Source organism: Peromyscus leucopus, chromosome 2 (genome assembly GCF_004664715.2).
Source record: "Peromyscus leucopus breed LL Stock chromosome 2, UCI_PerLeu_2.1, whole genome shotgun sequence".
Classification (NCBI taxonomy): domain Eukaryota; kingdom Metazoa; phylum Chordata; class Mammalia; order Rodentia; family Cricetidae; genus Peromyscus; species Peromyscus leucopus.
In genome coordinates, this window is record NC_051064.1 from 142,914,324 (window position 1) to 142,924,981 (window position 10,658).

General features: G+C 47.1%; 1 protein-coding gene across 2 annotated transcripts in view; it reads right to left on the bottom strand.

Annotated features, from left to right (window-relative positions):
- The window catches only part of Dnajc16 (DnaJ heat shock protein family (Hsp40) member C16), a 31,827-nt gene extending 21,475 nt beyond the window's left edge, over positions 1-10,352 (bottom strand). Inside the window, exons 1-4 of one of the 2 annotated variants that reach the window (XM_028880670.2) lie at positions 10,019-10,352; positions 8,219-8,403; positions 3,660-3,726; positions 1,704-2,037 (exon numbers count right to left, since the gene is read on the bottom strand). In XM_028880670.2, coding sequence (XP_028736503.1) covers positions 1,704-2,037; positions 3,660-3,726; positions 8,219-8,385 — 568 coding nt within the window. In that variant the 5' untranslated portion in view covers positions 8,386-8,403; positions 10,019-10,352. Of the gene's footprint in view, positions 1-1,703; positions 2,038-3,659; positions 3,727-8,218; positions 8,404-9,957 lie in introns of both variants that reach the window. The other variant, XM_028880671.2, reaches the window with a different exon arrangement.
- Between the last annotated feature and the right edge of the window lie 306 nt (positions 10,353-10,658).

Sequence of the window (10,658 nt, forward strand, 5' to 3'; positions counted from 1 at the left end):
TAAAATGTAATCTGTGAAATGTAATGTAGCCGTGGTCCTAAAGTGCTCAGAGGTTTAGCATCCACACTGTTCTCTCCACGTAAGACAGTTCCACTTCATGACCAATACGCTCTCAAGTTAGTGGCTCCTGCCCCATCTCCGCTCTCCTCATGCCGAACACAGCACGAGCGACCAACTCCCACTGCCTCTGCTCACGCCACGCTCAACTCACACCCGACCTCTTCCAGAGCAATTGGATCCAGGCTCAGAGACACAGTCTGCCAAAACCCAGTATCTGAGTATCCTGCACAGCACACTAAAGGTTTGTTTTGGAACAAAGATGACCCAACAATTTCCAGAAGTCCACTCTTTTCAGAGAACTCTGGTCCTGAGGGTTGAGTTTACTCCTTTTAAAATTACCAAACAGGTGTCTCTACAGGTGGCGCGCGCGCACACACACACACACACACACACACACACACACACACACACACACACACATACACACTCAGTAATATCAGCACTGAGGAATTACTAAAACAAATATTCTCTCTGTATCACTAAAATTTTCCTGGCCCCAAGTGCTGAAGAAGCCTGGATGTGGCAGCATACACCTTTAATTCTAACACACAGAGGCAGAGGAAGAGGAGTAGAGGGACAGAGGGACAGAGGCAGAGACGGGTAGATCTCTGCCTCTCCAGAACTTAATTGATTTTTCAGACAGGGGCTTTCTCTGTAGCCCAAGTAAATTGTCCTGGAGCTCAGTATGTAGCTCAGCCTGGCCTTGAGCTCAGAGAAATCTTCCTGTTTTTGCCACCACACAAGTGCTGGCTCAACCCTGTTTTTTAAGTCACCCAGACATTGGGATTTAGTTATGGCAGTCCTAGCAAATTACCACCTCGTGTGAGGCCATGGGTTCTCTCCATGTGTCTGTCGTTCCTACCACCCGAGGGCAACTTTAGTAGCCAAGGACTTCCTAGCTTCCCGACTGTACTCTCAGCTTTCTGATAAGGGACCTGGGTATCACACAGATAAGCTACAAATCAATCAGGCAGAAGGACAGTGGCGGGCCAGCGAGATGGCTGAGCCAGGAAGGTGTTTGCACATAACACTGACAACTGGGTTCACTCCTCAGGATCCACGTAAAGGTGAAGGAGAGAACGGAGTCCTCAGAGTTTCCTTTGATCTCCACAGAGTACCATGACACGAGCTTCTCCCCGCTACCCAATAACAATTAAAAAGCCTGGCATAGTGGTGCATGCCTTTAAGAAATTGAGAGGCTAGAGGGATAGCTCGGTGGGTAAGTGTACTTGTTGCTCTAACAGAGGACCTGGGTTCGATTCCCAGTTCACACAACCTTCTGTAACTGAAGTTCCAGGGATCTGACACCCTCTTCTGGTCTCTCAGGCACCAGTGGTAAACAGAACAAATTTATGAATGGCGAGCAGGAGAGGTGCTCTGTGGTTAAGGGCACTTGCTGCTCTTGCAGAGGACCCGGGTTCGGTTCCTAGCTCCTACATGGCAGCTTATAATCCTCTCTAACTCCAGCTCCATGGGATCTAATGCCCTCTTCGGGTCTCCATGTACACTCCATGCATGTAGTACACATACATACATGTGGGTGAACACTCATATACATAAAACACATGAACCTTCAAAAGAAAAAAAAAGGATGACCAGTGTCACCTCTTGTATAAATGTATCCTAACAAGGACATGACTTACCCAATCCTTCCAATTCCTGGACCACTTCTTTCCAGACAGGCTCGATATGGACACAGCTAAAGCACCAATCGGACGTGACTTTAATGAGGTAGGGCTTCCTGAAGCTGTCGGGAAGCACTTCGTTCACGTAGTGGGAAAAGTGCAGCAAGTACTTCTCGTCGATCGAGTCCCGCCGCTCCGAATTGAAGGGGAAGTGGAAGAAGGACTCATCAAAATAGAAGTTCTCATGGAAATGGCGGAAGCGGTACTCACGCTGCTGCTTCTGGTAACCCTGGTTCTCACCAGCGTCTCCATACTGGTCGTAGTTGGTCCTCTTTTCCTCATTGGACAGAATCTACAAGCAAGGAGACAAGGAGTCTGAAGGAGGAAGTGGTTTACCAAAGGTCTTTCCTCTCGCTTCTCTTCTTTCAGGACTGAGGACTGGAGCCAGGCCTTGTGTGCCCTGGCAAGGCCTCTACCACCGAGCCCCAGCCCAGCCCCACAGGGCTTTTCTGTAAGCAGCCGGAACGACACAAGTACATTTCTAATAAACGTAGAGTAGGGGTGCTGGGGGAGGGAGGAAAAGAGGGGGAGACCTTGACCTGACCATCCCTAGAATCCACACGGCAGGAGAGCCAACTCAGGCAAGTTTTCCTCTGATCTCTACATGAGTGGTGTGTAGCTTGGAAACCCACAAAATACACACATACACAAAATAAATAAGTTAATCTCAAGCCTCCAAACAGAAACATAAACCTCTCAAATTTCATTTGTTGAGGTATCCACACTCATGTTAACATTAAGGACATCTCAGTAAATACTAGCAAACAAGTAACAAAGAAGACCCGACATAATGACATCACCAGGATCCATCACAAGATCACCCTGGCTGTGTCTTTGGAGTTAAAATCATTTGGATTTGGTAGGATTGAACACCAAAAAGTAACCAAAGAGTAGAGTCCAGTGCCTTGTGCATGAGCTGACCTCAGTTTTTAAATTTACGTTTACTTAATGTCTGCCAGAACACAAGTGTGGCGGTCAGAGGACAACTTGCAGGTGTCAGTGTTCTCCTTCCGCCACTTGGGTCTGGGGGATGAAACGCAGGCCTTTGGCCTTGGCAGCAGGAGCCCTTACCCACTGAGCAATTTCCCCACCTACTTTGATTTACTGAACTGTAACTTTGAAGACTAAAATTTGATAATCTTTCTAGGTGATGAGTCACTGTACAGCCTAAGTACTATTTGCTGAAGCACATTACCCTGACAAGTCAGGCAGCCAAGACTCACCACTTACGTGTATTCTAGGTCATGCTATTTAAGGTGACATGTTGGAGACTTAACAAAAATCTTGTGTTTTAAAGTTATTTGCAACCTTGTGTAACCAGGCAAACTGGTGTGTGATTCTTTAACCTAAGTGTCTACAGTCATAACAGACATCTGCTCTGGGTAATTGCACAATTCTAATTAAAGCTTTCAAAGTGGGTCAGGTTTTCCAGGAGCTGAAACATTCAGGCACCTGCTTCAACATGTTGGAGGGGCAAAGCGATTTTCTCTAACATCATGAGGAAACTGGGTCAGGGGGTGGGGAATGTGCCCTGCTGAGGGGATGGTATGGTACTGATCACCTTTGGCCTGTGTTCCTTTTGTTTTGCTCTGTGTATGTGTCTGCATTTCTGTTTGCATGTATGTGAGCTCATGTGCTGTGGAAGCCCAAAGCTGCACCTTACTCACTGAGCCAGAGTCTCTCAACCAAACCCAGAGCTCTCACCAAGGCTAGCCTAACTAGCCGGCTGCCCTGGGGATCCTTTCTCAGCCTTCCGAGCGCTGCAATTGCAGGTGGCCCATCAGGCCTTTGGTGGACTCTGCAGATCTAAACTTTGGACCTCCTGTTTGTATAGCTGAGATGCTGAGCCATCCCCAGCCCCTCCACCCCATTTTCTAGATGCTAGCAGAGGCACTGGAGCATCTGACATGGTACCTCGTAGGCCTTGCTGATCTGAATGAACTTGTCCTCGGCTCCAGGGTCTTTGTTTTTGTCAGGATGCCTGAAACACAGACGGCACCAGTGAGAAGAGAATGTTTTATGCATGATCACTTTATAACTTTATACACAGCTCACAACATCAGAGGAGCAAGGGGAAGGTGGTTTGGTTAGGACTGTTTTCTAAAATAAATGGTAGAAACAATCAGTTGCTTCACATGACCATAAAAAATGCAACTTAAACACAGACAATTTCCTCTCAAGATGCTCTAGCTGAGCACATTTTCAGAGCACCGCAGCATGCTGCTGAGAGGCGACACAGATGTCCCCTCATCCTGTTCTCAAGCACGACTGAAGAGGGCTGGCTGGAGGCTAACCCAGTCATTCATGCTGTCCTCGGACAGGAGTGCTCCCTCACTGCATCATGTCGGTCTTGCAGGTGTTCTAGTTTTCCCCTGAACACAGGACGTTTTCTCTGGGGACGAAAACTGTTTTTTGAGACATGGTCTCAGGTAGCCAAGGCTGGCTATAAACTCCTGAGCCTCCTGCTTCTACCCTGAAGTGTGGGACTGCAGGTGTGCACCGCCTCACCTTGGCAGCTCGGGGTTTTTGGTCTTGGAGAGTGGTCACCTTTGCTTCCTTGCTGTCTTCTAAGACTGAAATCAGACTCTCATAAAGAATTTCAATGGTCATGACATGAAGAGACTCCGTGACTGTTTGACACAGGAGCTGGGTATATAGCTCAGGCTGGCCTCAAACTCTTCATCCACCTGCCTCAGCATCATGAGAGCTGGGATCACAGCCAGTTCTACCACACCCAGCGCCACTTATTCTTTGCTGTTGTTTTGAGACAGGGTCCCTCTATATAGCCCTGGTTGTCCTGGAACTCTTTGTGGACCAGGCTGACCTCAAACTCAGAGATCCACCTCCTTCTGCCCTTTAAGCATTGGAATTAAAGGTGTGCACCACCAAGCCTGGACCTATTTATTGCCCCCCCCACACAAGGTTTCTCACCAGGTTGGCCTCTAACTCACAGAGATCCACCTGCGTCTGCCTCCCAAGTGCTGGGATTAAAGGCATGCACCAGCACCGCCTACCCATTTATTCTTTATATAATCACATCCACTAACCTTACGAAATTTCTTCTAGCAAACATTCTTGGAAGGAAAACAATTCACAGGGAAGTAGGAAAGACTGACAACTCATCAAATGCATTGAAATAAAAAAAAATCTACAATTCAGTAAACTTATCTAAGCAGGAATGTCTGAGTGGTTTATATCCCACATTTCACTCTCTAAAAACAAGGAACTTCATGTGACTTGAACTTGGATTCCACCCTGCTCTTTCTTCCCCACTGAATCCTTGCATTAACTATCACTGAGGTTAAAAAGTAAGTGCCAGGTAGGCACAAGGAAAACAGCAGGACTTGAGGGGATGGGATGGCCACTCCAAAGCATGTTTCTGGTTCTTTTAATATTCAAATCAGTTTAGAGGAGGAGCAGATAAAACTGTGCAAGCTTGCAAATGGTGACTGACAGGAAGAGCTACACAGGGCAGGAAGAGCGGGAGAGACTTTGCAGGAGACTGAGGCAGGGTCTTTGGCAGCTGAGTATGAGAGGTCAGCTGAGAACCTTGGAAGACACTTGACAGTCTGAACTGATAAGAAATACTTCCCCAAAAGTGGAGACCTCTCAAAGTTGCAAGTACTTGGAAAAGGGAAGTTCAGCCCTAGGGGAGTATTGTCCAATGCTGTGTTCAGGGACTGAGACAGATTCATGAGCTGCCTCATGCCAGGCAAACTTTGAATTTCATAGTAAAGGAAACACTGTGCATGGGCTCGACTGTCAGCGTGACCTCTGAAGGAATAGAAATGGAGATGCAAAGAAATCATTTCAGTAAGAATGAGGCGGATTGATGCACCTTGGCTGGGCAAGGCATGTTATGACAATCTGCTTCTCTTCTGGGGGCCTTAGGTACTCTGCTAGCATGCATGGCAAATAAAAGTACCCGTGATGAGACAATTCTTGGGCAAGAAATACAGTTTTCCTGACAGAAAACACAGTCACTTCACATGGTTTCACCAAGCAAGTAACAGTTTTTGTGAGGTCTAAGAAACCCTTAGGAAAGCACTTGGCAAAAATGGTCCGACTGCTAACCATTTCCCTAGCCTCGGATCATTCTGGAAGTCAAGCAGGGCTGTAATGCCACTTCCAATGTTTCTATGAATCCTTCTAGAGGAGACACAGACTAACGGAAGTGAGAAAACACTGCCAAGGCCCAACGGGGAGAACACAGGAGGATGGTACAAACGTGCAAATAAAATACGATTTCAATGCACAAAGTCAACACTGTTCATTTGCATGGTCATGAATTACTCCAAGAGACTCCAATAGGAGGAAAAGGACACAGTTCATTTAGTCAACAGCAGAACACCTTTTAAAGCTCCAGATAGAAAAGTCACAGCTGTACACTGCAGTAGGTCCCACATCCTTAAGCTAGCATTCTGCCCAGCCAAGGCTATATCTCCTGTCCAAAGGCTGTTATTTCTGGAATAACTACAGATTGTCATTTTGCTTTAAGCACAGAGAGGCATGGCCCTGAAATATTACTGAAAGCCAATTTGGCAGAGAATTACTGGAAAGAGGCCATGCATTATTCGACAATGTGTTTCAGCATCCAATTGTAGATTCCTTATGATATGAATATAGCCCCAAATATGTATTCATAACATTATAAACGACCTTTGACCTTTACCACAACTAGTTTAGAATCAAGCTAAATCTGCTCAGTGAGGAAGAATGGTGCCAGCCAGAGCTAGGCAAGGTTACAGACTCATCTGCTTAGGGCAGCTATACAGCTGCCTGACTTGACACTCTTTCCCGCCAAGGCACTAACCTGCTCAACCTTATTCATGCACTAGTGGGCAAGAGATTGCGAAGCCAAAGGCGATACAGGGTTACCAGCTCTGAGCTCTGACCTTTCTGTTTGTATATCGTGTTCAAACATCTTTTGCATGGGCTAATCAATCAAATGGGTACAATGAGACGGTGAGCATGCAGTAGGTGCTCAATAACAGTACTCCTGTTCCTCTCTCTGGGGTACTTAACACTTGTGCCTCTCTGGCTTGGCTGAAGCTATCCTGAGAGAAATTTGCCTAAAATAGATTAACACTTATTGCTCCTCGCTAATTACAATCCTGAAAACACAGGTAGAATTGCAATAGTTCTCATGAGTACACACAACACTCCAGAGGCAGGGGAGCCCTATGAGTTCAGGGCCAGCTGGATCTACATAGCAAGTTCTAGGCCAGGTAGGGCTACATAGCAAGATGCCTGTCTCAAAAAAAAAAGAAAAAAAAAAATTCTGATAGCTCTCTTAAGATTTTTTTAAAAAGTAATATAATACACTTGGTTCTTGAATTTCCTTTTAAAATTGGAGGCCAAAGTACTTATTTTAAACTTTTTTAAAGCACAGAGAGTTAGAGAACAGAACTGTATAACATTCCTTATAGCATTTACACCCATAAAGAAATGCTCTATAGGGGCTGGAGAGATGGCTTAGTGGTTAAGAATACTTGCTGCTCTTACAGAGGATCTGGGTTCAGTTCTTGTACTCACATCAGGCCACTCACAACTGCCTGTAACTCCATTTCCTCTTCAGATATATATACATAATAAAAAATAATATCTTTAAAAAACAGAATTACTTTATAGGTCAGGCATGGTGGTGGCTCACACCTTTAATCCCAGCACTTGGGAGGCAAAGGCAGGCAGATCTCTGAGTTCAAGGCCAGCCTGGTCTACACAGAGAGTTCCAGGACAGCCAGGGCTACACAGAGAAAACCCTGTCTCCAAGAAAGGCATCAAAACAAAACCAATAAACAAAAACAAAAAAGAAAGGCATCTAATCACTGTTGACTGTTTCCCTTCTTTATTTGCTCTAGTGAACCTGGACCTTGCCAGGCAGCCCAGTTTGTCCTCAACTCAGGGTGGGTGAGCCTCTGCCTCTGCCTCCCAAGTGCTGGGATCATAAGTGTAGGGTACCATGTTCAGTTTGATTACTGTTTTTTTTTTTTTTTTAAATCAAAGTTACTTCTTTTTTCTTGTTTTTTTCAAGACAGGGTTTCTCTGTGTGGGTCTGACTGTCCTGGAACTCTCTCTGTAGACCAGGCTGGCCTCAAACTCAGAGATCTGCCTGCCTCTGCCTCCTGAGTGCTGGGATTAATGGCATGCGTCACCACACCTGGCTTCAAAGTTACTTCTTACTTTAACATTAAATATCCTAACTGTATCTAAGACAACGCTCTAAGCCATTCTTGAAGGGTGTGTGTGTGTGTGTGTGTGTGTGTGTGTGTGTGTGTGTGTGTGTTTGTCAAAGTAAACACAGGTTTTGTGATCACTAGAAATGACGGCATGGGCTGTTAGCTGAACACCAATACTTTAGACAGCTATATATACTGAACACAGAAACAGACAGACAAGCCATCGTAATTTAGGCTTCAGCCAGCTGCTGACTGCTTAGCGTATGTTAAACTTCCATTCTTGGTTTCACATACCATTCCCGGGCGAGCTTCTTATATGCCTTTTTAATGTCAGTCTGACTGGCTGTGCGGCTGACCCCCAGGACTCTGTATGGGTCAAAATCCAACGCAGACAGGCCTTGCAGGGTCAGAAAGAGAACTATCCAGAACCACCAGGAAACGCTCAGCTTTTTCACCTCCATCTCTCTTCCTTCCCAGAGCTGGAATATTAAAAGGTCACTTTAGGTTCCAGGGGCAGAAACCTGGACAGTCTTGCTTTTTTAGGTGAGGAGATAAAAGATATAAAGAATTTAAACAAAAGATTTAAAAAAAAAAATGGGAACGTGTCAGTCTAGTTGACTATCCTAGCAAAACAAAACAAAACCCAAGCTGGGCAGTGGCAGCTCACACCTTTAGTCCTAGCACTCTGGAGGCAGATACAGGGAGATCTCTGAGTTCAAGGCCAGCCTGGTCTACAGAGCAAATTCCAGGACAGCCAGGGCTACACAGAGAACCCTCTCTTGAAAAACAAAAATGAAAAAATACTGAGAATGGACGAGCTGAAATAAGTAGCAACCGCGAGAATATACTCAGGATGACCAGGAGACTGCATCGCAAATGCACAATTCCATCTGTCCTTACAATAAACTTAGAATTATCGGCTTCGGAAATAAAGTCATAAAATCATCATCCAACTTATCATGTACTAAATTACAGTCTGGGACCATTGTGGCATTTCTGGGCACTAAATAAATACTTAAGTAAAACGGTTTAAAAATAACTGTGCAGTGATGTTCAGTAAGCCTGCTGTTATTTTTTTCACAATGTTCATTCAAGGAAGAAAATAAGAAGCTGTTCTTTAATCCGGTTAGCAATTTGATTATTGACTATGGAAACTTCAGCTATGAAAAAGTGGTTAAAATTTTTTTTTTGTTTCCCATTTAAAGAAAACTAACAGGAAAGACTTGAATAGGCATGGCTTTAAAATGTTTAAACTCCAACTCTGCTGAAGGGTTGAACTCAATGTGGGTTTTGGAATAATCTTGGCTGGTTGATGAGATGGTGTGGTATTGGGGACACACACAGGGCCATGATCTTTTATACCACACGCTGTGTTCATGGATCACATTTATCTGGACCTCACAGTGTTAAGGTTCAGTGGCTGACACCTTAGGAGGGTGGATTTTGACAGGTGCAAGGCAAACGCTGTTTGGGAGTCTTCACAGACCAGCTGGCCACTGTTTAGAACTGTACACACGCTAAGTAAAATCCACAAGCAAGCCAGTTTCTCCCTTAAGACAACCTGTTTCGAGCTCACCTGGCTTTGGGATTAGATTTGGGGAGGGGAGGGTCTGTCCACCACCACTCTAGGGCCTAAACCTGTGTTCTTGCTGACAGGGTGGGACTGAACACTAGCACCTAGAAGGATATTCATGGGCGGGGGTAGGGAAGAGTGAAGTGGGTAAGGGGGTTTACTAAGCAGAATCCACCAGTCCGGCAGGGTGGGTGCGGTGGGGAAGTTCTTTGGCTGACACTCTCCGGCTCCAGGGGGCCGGCCTCAGTGCAGGGGACGCCCTGGCCAACAGGTAGCCCTCGGCGTCCCCAAAGGCGGGCGGCGGCGGCTCCCCGGAGGCTCTGCAGGACCAAGTTCCGCCTCGGGCGCTCGCCCGGGTCGCGACCTTCCGGGAGGCGGCCCCCTCCCCCGCCGCCCCGGTTCCTGTCGGCTCCCGGGTCCCCCAGGGCCCAGCGCGGGCTGAGGACGCGGAGGAACTGACGGGAGATCACCGAGCCTGTGGGGCCCCGCCGCGTCCGCGCGTCACGCCGGGAAGGAGTTACCGGGAAAGGGCACCGGCCCAACCGGCCGCAGCGTCCGTGCTCCAGTGAATCCGCCGGGGCCGGCGCTTCCAGTCCACACCGGAGCACCTGGGGAGGAGAAAGAGGCGGGGCCCAGGCTCGAGCCGTCACGTGACATTTAAAGACGCCGCGCTCCGAAAGCGCGCCCAGGCCAGGTTGGGCTAGTCGAACTTTTTGGCCCCTGCCAGTCACCGTAGGCACGTGGATCTGGCGTGGTTGCTATAGGAACGGAGCGCGCTCTTCTGCTAGGTCCGAAGGCTTGATCTTGACCAGCGAGGCCAGAACGTGCTTTCTAGCGAGGCGGAGTCGCTAAGCATCACGGGATGCCAGGAAGACCTCCCGGAACCGGGGAGGGGTTTCCACTGGTTGCCAGAAGATGGCCTACGTCTAGCAACAGTTGCTAGGACGGGGACGCAGTCGCTGGTCCCAGTTCACTTTAACCCTATTCATAGAATCCTAGAGCGTCAGAGTTTGAGCCGACCTTAGGGATTCTTTCTAGTCCACCTCTCCATGTACTGAGGCTCAGAGAGGGCCAAAGACTTGCCCAAAGCCTAGAATTCAAGACTCAAAATACTGTTTATCATCAAGAATGTTCTAGACTGGGTCTTAAGCAAGCACTGGG